General features: G+C 37.9%; 1 protein-coding gene across 1 annotated transcript in view; it reads left to right on the top strand.

Moving 5' to 3' along the window:
- The first annotated feature begins 1,244 nt into the window (after positions 1-1,244).
- LOC141393483 (uncharacterized) overlaps positions 1,245-17,779 on the top strand; it is a 40,917-nt gene continuing 24,382 nt past the window's right edge. Inside the window, exon 1 of the mRNA XM_073966492.1 lies at positions 1,245-1,920. Coding sequence (XP_073822593.1) covers positions 1,882-1,920 — 39 coding nt within the window. The 5' untranslated portion in view covers positions 1,245-1,881. The remainder of the gene's footprint in view (positions 1,921-17,779) is intronic.

Genomic DNA, 17,779 nt, shown 5'->3' on the forward strand with positions numbered 1-17,779 from the left:
AAACGCCGACACCGGTTTTTTTATTTTGATATGTTTGCACAACAACAACGAGAAGGTGGACGCGAACACAATTCAACATTCAATGCACCCCCATCATCAGCGCTAACATTTGCTTGCTGCTAACTGACTAGCTTGCTTGCTTGCCATCACTCATTCTAATGAAAACGCCGCCACTCATACCTTTCACTTTTTAGTCGTTTAGTCGTCGGTTCGTTTTTGTTGTTGCATACAATCGTGCAGAGCCTCTCACACCCGCCGCCTTAAATCCTTACCCCTTGCTCAGGACTAAAACATTGAGAGTTTGGATGTGTGTACGTATTGTGTGGTTAGTTTTACGCGCTTTCTCACACTCCCCCGCATGAATGAAATGCCTTTGTGCGTGTGTGAGTGGCGAGTGAAACATCATCAACACGAACAACAACAACCACACATTGATAACAAAATTAATAAACATAATGATGATGACGATGCTGATGATGATGATGATGTTAATGATGACGACGGTGATTATCACCGTTACTTGCAATGAAATGTGCGACACAAACAAACGAGAGTCGAGAGTCCCGCTTGCGAGTTCTTGTGAGATCTTCTTCTACGTCCTACTACGTCATTACAGCTGTTTTTCGCAACCCCCTCCACACGGCACCACAACACAACACACCGAGAACGTGTGCGATATGTGATGGCAAGTTTGTCACTTTGACATTTCGCCACTTATTGCCGTTTCTATGTTTTTGTCCTCACATACTTGGTCCTGGCTCCTTGCTGGCACACTCACAACCTACTCAGATGTTTTGCCAACTCATCCGCTCGCCCACCATCTCGACCATCAATTTATGCGACAACGAACTCACCATACCTTAGCAGTGTTCGTTGTGCTCTTGTTCCACCAGTCCACTTTCGGTATTTGTTGCTGTTTTTGTTAAAAATCCTTCTTCATCATGCTATTTATCGGCGTGTACTCTTTGGCTTTCCGACATCGTTCTGAGCGTCCCACATTTGTGTGAATGTCATCGGAGTTTGGCGCCCACTGTGTGCGCATGTCCCGGCAAATGGGAATGAACGAAGCGAAAACAACAAAGTATCTGTGCCCAGCAAGTGTCATCTCTCTCGTGTTCTGTCCCCTGCTTCTGAGGCCCTCTGTGCCGTTGGCTCTGCTCCTGCTGTCATTGTTGTTCCTGGTGTTGCTGCTGCCCTCAACTGACACACAATAATTCAAAAATCTATTCGCACATTTCTGTTTTGATCAGTTAGCTAAGAATCGTCGGTGTGTTAAGTCGTATCCTTTTTTCTTTCCCAGCGTACATCAAATCAAACCGCATGCATCAAATCAACGGTTATTGGGATATATTTTCAAATTGAAATACAAATAAGCAACACTTGTTAACGGATTTAAGTGACCAAAATAAAAACAACAACAACAAACAGAATAAATGTAATGACATCTGTCAAAATACAGTTTTCAAATATTAAATAAAAAAAGAGGAAACATCACACTAACTTCTGTTTGTTCTTGGGTCTAACTGAAAGAGGATATGTATGGATATTAAAGATCTCGCAGATTTGCGACTTCAGAAGTTCCAAGTGTAAGGCTACAAGTGTCAGAGTGTGTGCGTGTGTATGTTTGAATATACAATAAATTTCAAATAAAAGCTGTGAATTACTTACCAACCATCCAAACAACAACTCTCCTTGATAAGCATCACTCAACTGGGCCAAGTGTTTCTGGAAAAAATAAAGAAATAAACAAAAATTGCCCAATTAATTCTCCTTTACACGTTGTTAAAAAAATTATCCAAAATTCCGAAAAATCCGAGAAAAACCACTAAACAGTCGACACGTACAGCGTCGTCAACCGGTGGCGGTGGTGGTACCACAAAAATGGCATCAAAACGGAAAGCTTCAGTGTTATTACACAAGGTAATATTAAAAAGTTTACAAACATATACATACATATAAACAATTCAATTTTCAATTTTACTAATATCAGGATGACGACTGGTCGTCACAAATCGATTTTTGTTGTTCATTAGATGTTGCATTTTAGGCTTGCAAGTGAGCAAAATTTACTCAACATACAACAGATGAGTGACGAGAATATTTGAATCACTGGGCTCTATCTTGAAATTTTTTTGAACTAGATAAAAATAATTTAAATTTAGAATCTTTTTATTTGAGTCAAATACAGTAAATATTTGTGTTAAAAGCGTTCTTTGGAATGTACTCAATATGGATTAAAATCACTTTTTGAGGTTTTGCTCATTTTGTATGCAACAATTTAATCGATTTTAATAAACTCAAACTCCAGATATATGAAATATTTTCAAATTAACTTCTTCAATGATAGGGTTACACAGCTGAGATCAAACAAACTAAAACTACCAAATTAAGAACTCCGCTCATGACAAAATAGCCACAAATATTAATAATTTAAAACTACACTAAGAGGGACTAAGGTGAACTATATTGAACAAGTAGGTCGTTCAATGGACACCGGTCGTTTGTATGAACAAACTATGTATACGTAATATCACACGTAAGTTTATATGATGTTACTCATAAGTTTTTGAACTAGGACAGTGAACTAGTTCGTTCAATCGCCCAATTCTATTGCGGTACATTAGAACAGACTGGCTATTAATATTTATTGCAGTTGAGAATACATAATCTGAAATGCAGGCTGCATAAACTAAAAGACATTATCGTCTAACACAAAAAAGCTCTGAGTCTTTTATTTCTGTTTTTCTGCGTCCTATGGTTATATACAACTATATGTGACATTTATATTCGTAGAATGACTTATTTTCATAAAAGCAGCAAATGACCAACTTCAATGCTTAAATGGTACCCTATCAGTTTTCCAATACAAATAATACTCTTATCGTATGGCTTAGTAACTAACAAGGTCGAATGTTGGATCATTTGACTGCTTCATAGATAGCAACACTGAGGTGAGCTGAAATTCTGAATCAGACTTTGTTGTTAGGTCAGCAAAAAAAAAAAATTAAATAAAAAAATGTATAATGTGGTTGGTTAATACCCCAAAAAGACGGTAAGGATATATGCCATAGTGTGAACTCATTTTCAATATCACAAATATGTAAAGAATATTGACATTTAACTAGTGTTCAGGAGGATGATAACCACAAACTGAAGGACGCGTCTGTTTCACAGCCTGTTTCTGTAAAATTCTATGTATGTTAAGGAATTCGTTCGAATTTCTCAAACTCTATTTTTATACCTTCAGCCTTTGGGCTAGAAAGGGTATATACACTTTGAAACGACCAAAAATGTGCCTCATCAAAATAACGGTTTTACACCCCAAGTATGTTTGGACGAAATTCGTTTCAGACAATTTGGAGTCGATTTAGCCATGTCCATCGTTCTGTCTGTCCGTCTGTCTGGCTGGTGCGCACGATAACTCTCGATAAGGATCAACCGATTCGAACCAAATTTTGGGTATCGTAATATTTTATGTAAACTTAGTTTAAGTTCGAAGATGGGTCATATCGCTCCACTCCCTCGGGTACCTCCCACACAAAAGTTCTAAATTTTTCTGTAAAATGCTGTGAACGATAACTCTTGAAGGGAGCAATTGATTTGGTCCAAACATTGCACATCGTATTATTCCTTCCAGATATACATCAAGATCGAATATGAATTATATCGGTCCACTCCTTCGGGTACCTCCCACACAAAATTCGGATAAAGTGAATTTTAAGATCACCTCTCGGTTCGGGTTGAATTTTCTTCAGTAGGTTGTCCTTGCAGCTCCCTTTGATATATTAGCCTAAAAGCTACAAGAAACCCTGACGGCACCAACCAAAATGGCAAATCGGCAAGATAATTCTCGCAGGGAGTTTCTGATTGGTGCAGACTTTGCACATCGTATTATTTCATCCAGTCATGTGTCATGTTGAAATATGGACTATATCGGTCCACTCCTTCGTGTACCTCCCACACAAAATTCGGAAGAAGTGAAGTTTAAGAGATCCTCTCGCATAGTTTTGATTCTTTTTTCAGTAGGTTGTTCTAGCTGCCTCATTTATAAAGGTACAATTTTTTCCGGAGTAAGTCAATACTTCCTGAGATAATGGTCCAAAAGCTCCACAACCCTGCCTGCACATACTAAAATGGCTATTGTGCAAAATAAATCTAAAATTTTTTCAAAAATGTCTGCCAAACTTAAATTAACGTAATTTAATATTTCGAGTCCTTTATGAAGATGTTTGGTTACTAAAAATGTTTGGTATATCGTCGGTGTCATGCTTAAGTGTTCCATACGCCATTTGCCCGTTTTGAGATAATCGCTTTTTAATGTTTTGCGTCACAACTGTGTGGAGCTGACTAAAGCAAATATTTATGTTTTTGACTTGAAATATTAATAATAGTATATAGAACATATTTGCAAAAATTTAGAGAAACATGTATTGGAATATAAAAGTTATAGATATTTTTTTAAAAAAAGAATTTTTGTCGATTTGTTCCATATCCGCACTTATGACACAAATGTGAAATATTGTAAATAACATGGAACAAAGTGACAAAAAAAATTTTCCATGTTTGCCTCAATAAATTAAATACTTCTAAATCGAAAATTAAAATTCTGATTTTTGAAATGCGTTTTTAAACTTGTAAGTTTTTATAACATTAATTTCATAACTCAAAAAAGTTTATGCTTTTCCGTCGAGGCGTGAATATCTCGGAAACTAGAGCAGATAGGAGAAAGCCGACTAGAAATTCAGAAAGAGCATACCGGAAAACCCTAGAAACCACCTGTATCTCAAAAAGTCAAAAATGGCGTATGGAACACTTAAGCATGACACCGACGATATGTCAATGATTTAGTATAGCCTCACATTACGGTACCTACAGATTTTAAAGCAAACTCATGACATACGGGTTTTTATATACGGGTTGGTTTTTTTATCAGTGGTTGAGGGTATATCTCCGTCAGCACAGCTGACTGATACTTTCTTACTCGTTTTAATATTTCATTCGTTCTTATTTTGAATCGATTAATTTTTAAAACAAATAACACAAGTTCTATACCAGTTCGGACAATAAGTCCCGGGCCACACTAAGAGTAATTTCACTGAAATTTTGACATGAAAGTAAAAGAAAATGTAAAATAAAACGGTCTGTTTGTTTCATACGAATATTGCAACAAAGCACAATTGCAGAATACATGAATCCGTGTACACTAGTTTCTTGAAATTACGAATTTTTCCCAAAAAATGCAAAGTTTCATGTCAGCATTTCATTGAAATTACTCTAGTGTGGACCGGGACTAAGACTACTTTTGACAGCTCTTTTTGTACAATTTCGGCTGGAAAATTCTCAAAAATCGTGAGGCATCGTTCTATGGGAATGGAATGTTTGGTACGTCCAACAGAGACTACCCAATTTTCGCCACTAAAACCTTTATAACTGCGAAAATTGAGCGGTGCCGTTCTATGGGGGCCGATATAACCCATTTTGAATATCAAACATCCTAGGAGTATCTTGATTCCAACAAATGGACGGAACTTTGTGTTGATCAAGAATATTTCGATAGTTTACAACTGAGGTGAAGAGTACAAAAATGGAGTGGCGTCGCAAAGGCTTCGAAGTTGAACAACGTATGACCATGGGTGCAAAAACGAGGTTATATACACTAGGGCTATAACAAAAAAGTACCAAAAATGTCTTCTTTGGGTCGATTCGGTGAAAAAAGTTCCCGCACCAACAGCGATTTCAAAAGACCTTTTGATATTTTTTTCTTTATTAAAATTTTGATTTTAATGTTTTGAAGAAACATTTGTATGTACTATATATGTATGTATACTGTATATGCTATATTTAAGGGTTATTATGCCCACTTGCAATTTTTTTTTATTGGCTCATTTTAAAGTGCAGTAATATGTATAGAATATGTTGCAAAAAAAATTCGAGTCCATCGGACAAAAATTGAGGGTTAGAATGGAAAAAATCATTGTGGTTTGAAGGAATGTAATATCGAAGTTTTAAACGCGGTTTTTTCGAATTGGCGTTTTTGGAAGCGGCGCCCACTGTAGCTCGAAAACGGATGATCCGATCTTGATGTGCTTTTGTGAGATTATTATACACATAGAAATTTGGTACTTAAGCGAGTGACTTTTATAATTTTTTTTGCCGGATTTTTCGAAAAAAAACTATAAATTTTTTAGTAAAATTGAAATTTTGAGTTTGACTGCTCATTATTTTTTTTAAATGAATATTTTTTAATTCCGTTTTACTTAAGGGCAAGATAATTAAGTTCTTAATGATACCATAAAAACATATGCTGATCGGTTTATTCGTTTTCGAGCTACAGTGGACACCGCACTGCTTTAGTAAAAACAGTGTTTCGTAGGCGGCCATTTGCTAGAACACCGTGCAATATTTTTCAACAAAAAAAATCAGAAAGCAGTGTGATAATTATGTATTAGATGTTTTAGAATAGTCCAAGATTGAAGACTATATTCAGATTTTCTGTTGAAATGAAAAATTAAAGGGAAAACTTGCATGCAATCTTTGAAACTTTGGTAAACAAGTAAGAAAGTATCAGTCAGCTTTGCCGACTGAGATATGTGTACCCTCAGCCTCGAACCTCGAAGAAAATAAGAAAACACTATACTTCTGACGTATATAGTGGTATTTGAATTTTTGGGCCAATTTCTCAGGGAGTATGGACTTGCCGGCGAAAAAATTGTACCGTCGTAACTAGGACCACATACAGAACATGTTGCCAAACATTTAAAAACGATCGCTGACGAGTCCTTACACTAACTTTTTCAAAACTTTGTGTGGAAGGTACCCGGAAGAGTGGTCCGAAATAATACGATATACAACGTTTGCACCAAATCGACTACTCCCTTCAAAGGTTATCTCACGTTCTACCCATTCTAGTTGGTGCCGGCGGGCTTTTTTGAAGCTTTTGGCCCATTACCTTGCCCGCGAAAAAATTGTAACAGGGTCCGCGAAGAGAACTTGTTGCAAAAAAATTCAAAACGATCCAAAAATTGTATGGGAAGTAAACGAAGGAGTTTATCGATTTAGTCCATATTCAAACTTGATCTATGCCTGGAAGTAATATTACCATGTGCAAAGTTATGACCAATTCGATTACTTCCGTCGAAAGATATCGTGCGCACCATTTTAGCGAAAATGTGTGAACTTTTGTGGGGGAGATACCGAAAGTTGTAGACAGATGGCCTATATACGAAATTAAATTACGAAAGAAAGAAGAAAATTAAGAAAGTTTGGACAAAATGTTACGATGTCCAAAATTTGAAACAAATCGTTCGGCACTAGAGTTGGGCAATCTCGTTCAATTGAACTATCCGGGTCACTATCTCGTTCAATGGACACCGGTAATTTCTTTGACAAAACTGCGTATACTTAATTTCACGCGTTGGTTTTAATGATGTTACTCATTCGTTTTTGAACGAGGACAGTGATAAGGATCGTTCAATTGAACGAGATTGCCCAACTCTATTCGGCACGAGAGTTATCGTGCGCACCATCCAGCCAGAGAGACCGGCGGACCACGGATTTTGTACAAACATACTTGGGGTCTAAAACCACAATTTTGGTTGTATCATATTGTACATACATGACAAAGCGTTTATTGATATTTTCCCATGCTATGCGCGGCTATGTGATGGTATTTAAAAAATGCAAAGAAGCTAGAACCTTAATACACACTTTGATACGATAAAAAATGTAAATGTGTCTCACCGAAATAATGGTTTTAGACCCCAAGCAAGTTTGAATGAAATTTTATAAAATTTGTATAGATTAAGCCCCTTTCGCCTGTCGGTCCGCCGTGGGTGGAGCCCACAAAAAACATTCCTTCTCATAATATTTTGTTTAAACTTGGATCATGTTCGAACATGGATCATATCGGTCCACTCCGCCCCAACAGAACTTCGGAAATTTTCGCAAAAGTGCATTTTGAGTCTAGCTCTGGGTCCGTTTTGACATTTTAAAAGCAGCGTTTGCGGCGCCTACTACCATCTTAGTCCATTCTTCCTGAGAAGATTACCATCAACTAAAATGGCTAATACGCAAGATAACCTCGAAGAGAGTACCCGATTGTGCATATCGTAATAGTTCTTCCATACTCAGATCATATTATAAAATGGTGTATATCGGTCCATTACTTTCGGTACCTCCCACACAAACGTTAAAACATTTTGGCTTATCCAAGGACATAAATACAACAAATTGTTACAAAAACCGAACAAAATGCAGAACGATATATTTTTCAAAATTTTTTTCTTCATTTGTTAAACGTAAAGCGTGGAAAAGAAAGAGGAACGCAATTTTACATATTTTATTGCTCTAAAATATTTGTGCGTGCTTTTGTTGCTGGTCCTGCAAAATGTTGTATCTACTCAAGCGAGTACAATGAGGGGTAATGGGTTAAGCTGGAGATCCTTTCAAGGATACATACTTACTTACTTACTTAGCTGGCCTTTTACAGAACATTTGTTCCATAAGCCGAACTAAGAAAAAATCTCCAATCCTCTCTGTTTGCTGCTGTATTTTCCCAATCTGGGATATGTAGCTTACTGATATCTCGTTCCACTTGTTCGCTCCAACGAAGCTTTGGCCTTCCAGATCTGCGAGAACCTCCATGCGGCCCGTATTTATACGCCTTTTTAGCGGGTTCATCATCACTCATTCTTATAACATGGCCTAGCCATCGCAATCGTTGCATCTCGATTTGTTCAACTACATTGATGTCATTGTATAGTTGGTACAGCTCGTTGTTCATACGACGCCGATATTCGCCATCAACACAGATTGGCCCGTAGATCTTTCTCTCGAACACACCAAGCACTGCCTTATCTGCTTGAGCAAGTACCCATGCTTCGGAACCATACATTAGCACGGGTAGTATCAGTGTTTTGTAAAGTGTTACTTTTGTTTGACGAGAGGTGGCTTTATTCCTAAACTGCTTACTCAACCCAAAGTAGCATCTGTTAGCCAACACTATTCTTCTTCGTATTTCACAACTGATGTTATTTGTTGTGTTTATGGCGGTGCTGAGGTAGACGAAGTCCTTTACTACCTCAAAATTGTAGGTACCAACATTCACAAATGGTGCGGGGTTTGTGGAAATATTACGCGTCGATACCATCAACTTGGTTTTTTCGCCGTTTACTGCCAGACCAACTTTAGCAGATTCTCTTTCGACTTTTGTAAAGGTGTCAGTTACTTCCTTTACCGATCGACCCATGATGTCAATGTCGTCGGCATAAGCCAGTAACATATGGCTGTTCGTGTATATCGTTCCATTTCTTTTGACCTTCGCGTCTCGTATGACCTTTTCCAGCAGGATGTTGAATAGATCACACGACAGGCCGTCTCCTTGTCTGAAACCTCTTTTTGTAATAAACTCTTCGGAGGGGTTCTTTCCTATTTTAACTGAGGATCTCGTCTCAGTTAATGTCATTCTACAAAGCCGAATGAGCTTTGCAGGAATACCAAAATCAGACATGGCTTGGAACACCTTTGAACGTATAGGGCTGTCGAATGTCGCTTTATAATCGACGAAAAGATGGAAGGTGTCGATCTGCATTTCTTGGGTCTTTTCCAGGATTTGTCTCAAGGTAAATATCTGGTCAATGGTGGATTTGCCAGGTCTAAAGCCGCACTGATAGGGTCTAATAATTTCATTGACCATAGGCTTTAGTCTCTCACACAATATGCCAGAAACTATCTTATATTCAATAGGGAGCAGACTTATGCCCCTGTAATTGGAGCACACAGTCTTATCACCCTTCTTGTGGACTGGACATAGGAGGCTCACGTTCCAATCGTCGGGTACGCGTTCTTCCTGCCAGATGGTGCAAACTAGCTGTTGCATACACCTTATCAGCGTGTCGCCTCCGGTTTTGAACAGCTCGGCTGGTAGGCCATCTGCTCCTGCCGCCTTATTATTCTTTAGCCGGTTTATTGCTGTCCTTACCTCATCTTGGCTGGGCGGTATACATTCAATACCATCTTCTGGGATTGGATCTGTGGTATCTTCGCCGTCTTCACTGCTATCGGATACCAACAGTTTGGAAAAATGTTCTTTCCATATCCTGAGCACACTATCTGTATCAGTTACCAAATTACCTTGTTGGTCTCTACAGGAGGAGGATATGCCTGTACCAAAGCCATCAGTTTGATGCTTCACTCTTTGGTAGAATTTTCGGACTTCGTTCTGTCTCCTGTACATCTCTATTTGTTCACACTCCCGCTTTTCCATCTCTCTCTTTTTAATGCGGAAAAGACGTTTCTCCTCTCTCCTTATCTCCCGATACCTCTCTCGTGCGCTATGCGTTGCTACTGATTGTAAAGTAGCCATATATGCCGCATTTTTTTCTTCGGTAGCAGCACGGCACTCCTGGTCATACCATGGATTCTTTGGTGGAGGTCTCTGGTATCCAAGTACTGATTTTGCGGCAGTTTGCATGGAGTGGGCAATATTTTTCCATTGCGCTGATATGTTATCGGGACGAGAAGCGCTTTCATTAAGCAATTGGGTCAGTTGAGTGGAATATGCTGTGGCTATCTGTTGTGTTTGCAGCTTAGCGATGTCCAACTTTCGTGTTGTGTCTGTCCGTGCTTTATTTGCAACGTTATACTAGCCCGACGCCCACACCCAAGTTTTTAACGTTCTTATGGGTGAACGCGCGGCACATGTTAGCTCACTACATTTAACGGGTGTTAAAGGCAGTTCCCCAGGTGACACCAAGGGGAGGTCAGTGTCCACTTGGGATGAAAGAGGGACTAAGATAAATCCTGGGCTTTGCCATGTTAAAACCGGTCAGGACCGTTGCTTGGTATCTTCCATCACCTACGTCCCCTACAGTTTATTTCCGATCGATTTCGATAGATTGTGAAATGTTTGCTATTGCGAAAAGTTGAATGAACGTTATGCGAAATGCGTCGCCTAGCCCACAATAATTGCATCACTGGTTCGACAAATGATAGAAGTAGGACAGATACCCTTGAAAAGGTATAGAGAGATTTTGCTAAAGTAGATCTGATTGCAATCTGCGATAAGAACAACGCGAAAGACGTTCAGTACAGCCTGACCAAATGTGGAAGTTTAAAACAGCTATTTTGATGTTGTTAATGCCTATAATGATTATAGTATAATCTAACTCGGCAACGCGAAACTTAAAAAAAAGCGCATCGCTCATAATATATGAGCATCGGTACTTGCGCCAGCCAGAAAAGACAGAGTGTTTGAACTTATTTCGTTGAAGTTATTGTGTAATATAACTGAAATGGTAAGGATCTGTGGTAAAGTACCGAAAAAAGGAGCACTAAGCAGCTGCTACAATTGGAGAGAAATCATGCATAAAATGTTCTACAAGGTCATACAGAATCGAATTGAATCAGAACGGCCTTGTATATGCTGATGACTTCGGTTTAATACGTAAGTGTCTATCAGATGTGTGCAAAATAACCGACATAGCATCGGTATTGAACACCTATGGCTCAAAGATTAATGTGGGTAAGACCAAACATCAATCGTCAGCTCAAAGTATAACAAGTTTTTTGTTGAAGAAGTTATTGAAAAATAACTTCGGTGGAGAATATCCACAAACAAAAAACAAGGTAACTGATGAGATTCTGTGGCGAGAATCGAAACTATAGTATTCCCTGCCTTACCCATTGGCGAACAATGCCAAATCTTTTCCACTAATAAACTAATTGTTTTAAAATATTAAAACAACAACAATGGGATTAAGCCAGACTATTTTGAAAAAACAAAATTGCAAACTCTATCCTAATAAAAACGCCACAATGCTTCTATGTTAAAAAACATTCTTCTTCCATTGACAGACTTTGCTTTTGGAATACCCCTAATAGAAGCAAAGATATTGGCGTAACAATAATCCACTTAAGCAATCAAGTAACAATAAAAATTTGACGTTTTCTCCACAGAAGGTTTTGTCGATTCCGACCCCTGAATTTTAACCTACCATCACCAAAATCAATAGGGTTCTTCCTCTCTGGGATCAAGTTTAGATGGACAGACGGTTTAGATGGACAGACGGACGGACACTCAAATCGACTCAGCTCGTGATTTTGGTATATATGTAAGTATGAATGTACCACCATTATTTCGATATGTTACAAACGTTTGGCCAAAACCAACTTATAATACCAGCCGCACAAAGTGCTGTAAGATGTAAAAATTGCCTGCCATAAAAATGAACGAAGTTGCACCTCCTAGAAACGAATTTGGAAACAACCTCTTCAACGGTATACGCAAAGCGAGAAGACAACAACTTCGAATATTTAACGATAGTTGAACAATTTTCCGGTCTCCAATAGTTCTGAAATGATCACTGCAGAAATGTATGATGAGCCCATACATAAACTGAGATCTCATATAAAATCTGGACTGCGTATTGTAGTTTAATGGACTTCTGTGTGTTATGAAAATTGTATTATGAAATCGTAGCGCTAATGATATGCCCATCGAAATACTGGTTGTAGACCCCACATGTTAAGACAAATTGGAGTCGATATAACTATGTCCGTCCGCGTGACTGCTCTCCAGGTGCGATTTGATCCGAACTTTGTACAGCCTAATATTTTTAGCAAACTTAGATAAAGGTCAACTCCTAATTTAAAAAATCATCGCTCTGAGCATCGTTGGGAAAAATTTTTACACAGATAGTCCTTGTTGTCCTGATCACTACGATATAATGGTAATTTAAAGGCTGTTTGCCCATAGATTTGACAATTTTTTTTTATGGGCCAATATAATGATCCGACAACCCTACATCCGCCTGGAAATATCATCTACTCAGGCATATGACACATTATCTTAGTCTCAATAGTTAAAACTTAAATTTCTTCTCAAAATTATTTCATTCCTCTTTGAAAAATAAAAATTTGTTTTAACTAAAAACATAAAGTACCAATCGAGATAAAATGTTTTACGGAGAAATTCGTTAAGAAAACGTCTAAATTTATAAAGAGGTACGTTACATACATACACATGTACATCATTACGTACTTACATGTACAAAACGCGTGTGGGCGCGTATTTGGATGAATGACAACATAACTCAAAACCAAGACCCCCTTTTCTAAACCGCATACACAATTCATTTCTATTCTTCATCGTCTCCTTCTTACATTTCATTTCAAGTTTCTACTGTTATCCATATGTATGTACATCACAGTCCGCATATACCATCTAACACATACATATATGTAAGTATTAGCGCTTTCTTCATGCACACATTCATGTGGGCAAAACATTAAATCGGTTTGGGTGTACCAAAATTGGAGGAGTTACATTTTCCTGGCTTTCAAACAAGACACACACACACACTCCCACTATTCGAACATAAGTAAAGGCGCGACCGCGACTTGCTTGGGAGTTGGGAGAACACATTCCAAATACATGGATGGATGGATGGATTAGGAGGAGGTGTTGTCTGGCTGTGTTTTTGTGAGGTCCCCAAAAAAAAAAAACTAAACACACAGCAGAAGCAGAAAAGCTTCTCGTTAAAAGGGCTCAACGTAATTCATCAAACATAACAAAGAAGACAAAGTTCCTTTCTTGGGCGTCAATTTGCCCCATTCCCATGCCAGCGAACCACGGCATTTTGACATACAGAGGCACACACAAACACACACGTACACACAAAATAGAAAACATGCACACAAGACATAGTCATAGACACTCGACGAACGCAGCCATACCCACAGTCATATTTGTTCATTACCGACACACAGACACACATATCCACACTTACATACGCTCAGTCAAAGTCATTTGCCGACTAGGGTGCCGGAGGTGGCTAAGCGGTTGCGAAGACGTGGAACAAAAACGGCCCCCACATATTAACTTTACTCCCCAAGTATTACACAGTAGGAGTTTTTGGGTTCACTTTTATTGAGAATCCCCAACTCCTCGGCATTTGCCCATCATAATCCTTATCCTTCAGTGTGACCGGGTGGCGTGTGTGGGTGGGTCAGTGCTGAACAAACGACTTAAATATAAGGTTTTCTTATGTTTCCCCCGACATTCTTTTCTTAAAACTTCTACACAGATACAGCACAAGCTCATCACACACAGGATTTGCAAGCAGCAATAGTAAATTCTGGGCAAGTTCCATCATCAAGCGTCCCCTCCCACCACCACTAGCTCTGTTTCTACTTTCTTTCTTGTCCTGTGAACTATTTTTCTTCAACTTGGTGCTCATTGCTGTAGCCATTGTTGTTGTTGTTCTTGTTGTGACTGTTCCATATTAAACATTTTCTAAGTTCCATGGTCAAGCAGTAAAGTTAAACATGTAACCTAAGGGGGTATTACGAACTTATTCTGTTCTGTTCTTTTTTTGTTTTCTTCTCCAGTTCCCAATGTTTTTCACACACACACACACCCACCCACACCCCAGAAAAACAGACAAATGCACCTCACTTCTATTCCCTGTCATTTGGAAACCGGTTGAAGGCACATCTAAGAGTAACACACACACTCACGTTACCTCTGTGTATGGTTAGTTGTGTTTTAGTAAAATGAAAATGTGCTCCCAACTCCCTTCTCTTCAAAAACTGCCTCCATAGACTCTTGGCTTAGTATTGCGATAAATGTGACCATGTGTAAGCGTATGAGTATGGACAATGCATGTGTGAATGTGTGCTTGTATGTCTACGAAATATTCTTCGTAAGCTTAAGAAAGTTGTATTGCTTTACTTTGTTTACCATCAAACACACAATGGTATATACGTGTGTATGTTGGTGTGTATGTACGCACGCATGTACGCACACGTCCTCACAGATTCTCATATTAGACACTCTCCAACCAACAAATCTAAAGGAAACTGCAAACTGGGAAGAAATTCCTTACCGCAAAAAAGATTTTTACAGTTTTCTGGCGCCCAGACAAACAACCCAAAAGTCGTATTTTTTTCTTGCAATAGAAGATGGTTGTCGACGTTGATGAAGAAGACGATGTTAGGTAGGGCTATCTGGCAGTGGTCTCTATTAATATTCCCTACCCAAAAGTGCAATGTGTCTGTTTTCAAAGAAATTGTTTTCTTTTCGTCTTCGTCCATATAAAACGTATCCGCAAATACCACAAGATTGTGAAGATACATTGACGCATGCATTGCACCCGTTTACCGTTCAGTGCAAAATGTTTAAAACTAATCAGAAAAACTACAAGTTCAACTTTAATTTTGTAGACGTTTTCAGTAAATTTGAAATGTTTGAAAATTCCTTAGTATTTGCTTTATAGCATTCATGGGCATCGTCAAACAGTTATGGGCACCAATCCGTAGACAGGTGCTCGCGTGCATAGGAAATTATGTACGTTTGCATAAATGTTGGTATCCATGACCGCTTTACGATGACACAAATATTTTGGTTCTCAGCAGGCACATAATTTGACCCATTAACAATTCTGTACAAGTCTTAAGCCTGAAAAAAGGTGTTGAAATTGATACTCTATGTTCTCTTTACATCAGCTTTGATCACAAAGAGAACGGGCGATTTTGTGAATGTGTTAGAGTTTGTGATTACATTGTGCAACATTTTTAAGGCAATCTTGTGCAAACAATTCGAACTGAGGATTTTTTGAAAGTACAGACCCAAACGACAAGTTACCCTAGTTGGGTTTTGTTGAGTCAGATCCAGCTCCATGGTTAAATTTTGATTTTTTAAAGAAATTCGGGGCTATATCTCTGACACCAATGCGAACCATCTTCTGACCTCTGAAGCAAATTAATAGATAAGGACAAGAATAAAATATTTGGAGAATATACAATTCTTCAAAACATGTAATTTTTGTAAAATGCCTCTATCCCTTTGTTTTCAGTACATTTTTCAACGACGAGTTAATAAAAATGTCAATGATGTAGTGAAATCCGAAATGCGAGAATAAACTGTTGGTGTGAACTGTGTTTGAAATACGTGTTGTAAAAGATACGATGCAAAATACCGCTGAAACAGTATGAAGTAAGCATTTTAGAGTTTCAGAATGGTCTGAAGAATTGTTGGGAACTCTATTTGGAAGATTTTTGCAAAAGGTTACTTGGTTCAACTCCCAACAGTTTAGCCGATACTGACCAGAATTTCAGCAATTATGTAACATTTTCTATATTTTATAGATTTTGATGCCCTATATGGACTTTTTCTTATGTGGTCTGTTCAAAAGATAAGTTCTACTAGTTTAGGGCTACAATATTGCTAAAGACAGCAAGGCCATACATATTCCTATTCGTTTCTGAGATAAAGGCCTGATAAATGCAAAAAAGTGTAGTTTTAGCCCGGTTTAGATGAGGTCATAAAATCCGAACTGGATCTGACAGGACAAAACCCAACTTTCAAAACTTTCCAAAAATGCATACTAGAAGTTGTTTACATTTTCAGTGTTGCATAGTGTTATATGGAAAATCTTTTAGATTCACTTTGGCAGTTTTGTTGTGATGTGTGTTTATTTTTTATTTTTAAAGTAAGACCCAGCTTAATCACAGATTTGTTGTTTTCAAATTTTAAAAACAACAAGTTTTTAAAGTGGAGGTAGTTAAAATTGATTTACTTTAGGGAAGGGCAGAGAATACTAGTTTCGTCCAACGCTACTTGGACTCATCAGTTCTCTTAGTTCTTTACATTGAAGCAAAGAACTCTTCCCCAATTTTATGACGACTCGAGGTCAAGAATAAATGTGACCGACGAATTCGGTTAAATGCGAATTCAACAGAAACATTCAAAAACTCTCGTAGCCGCATATGCAAACCAAATTAACTACTCCCACTGTTATGCGTCTCCACAATGCAGAGAATCATCATAACTATGTTGATAGTTTGTCGAAAATAACAACAAACAAATCGTCCACCGTGCTGTGTGTCTATTTTAGATTCACTTTGGCAGTTTTGTTGTGATGTGTGTTTACTTTTTATTTTTAAAGTAAGACCCAGCTTAATCACAGATTTGTTGTTTTCAAATTTTAAAAACAACAAGTTTTTAAAGTGGAGGTAGTTCTTTGCTTCAATGTAAAGAACTAAGAGAACTGATGAGTCCAAGTGGCGTTGGACTAAACTAGTATTCTCTGCCCTTCCCTAAAGTAAATCAATTTTAACTACCTCCACTTTAAAAACTTGTTGTTTTTAAAATTTGAAAACAACAAATCTGTGATTAAGCTGGGTCTTACTTTAAAAATAAAAAATATGGAAAATCTACAAACAAAAAGTCCAGATGAACTGATGATCATCAAATGATACGAATGAAGTTAAGATCGTGACATGTTGCTCAGTAGATGTCTGAGGAAGTAAAATTTGGTGTACAGTGTTGACTTTTGTGGTAGTATGATATCGATAGAAATTGTGAATAAGTCGATTAGACTATTATTGTTGAAAAACCAATAGTAAAAGCACCGCTTATTCTGGTAAAATACTAAAAGGCGAAGGCATCTTAGTTCTTTATTTTTTTTATCAGAAATGTCTTAAGGAAGAATGCCATGCTTCTTATGTGAAGAGGCCTTAACTCAAATTGTATGGTACTAAGGTTTTGGAACTCCTTTCTTTTAGGTGCACCTGGCGGAAAAATTCGGCCACATCCCGAGATATAGGTCTATTCGATGGCAGGTGCAAATTTCGGGAATGGAAATAAAATTTCTTTTAAATTGCGTAGGTGGCCTTCGGCCGGCGATTTTTAACTTTCTCTTTTGGAAATGGAACAATTTTGTTTTTAAATTAAAAAATATCGAATAACAAATTTTATGGAAAAATTTTAAATATTATT

Source organism: Musca autumnalis, unplaced genomic scaffold (assembly GCF_047663935.1).
Source record: "Musca autumnalis isolate F117 unplaced genomic scaffold, ASM4766393v1 scaffold_2, whole genome shotgun sequence".
In the NCBI taxonomy this organism is placed as follows: domain Eukaryota; kingdom Metazoa; phylum Arthropoda; class Insecta; order Diptera; family Muscidae; genus Musca; species Musca autumnalis.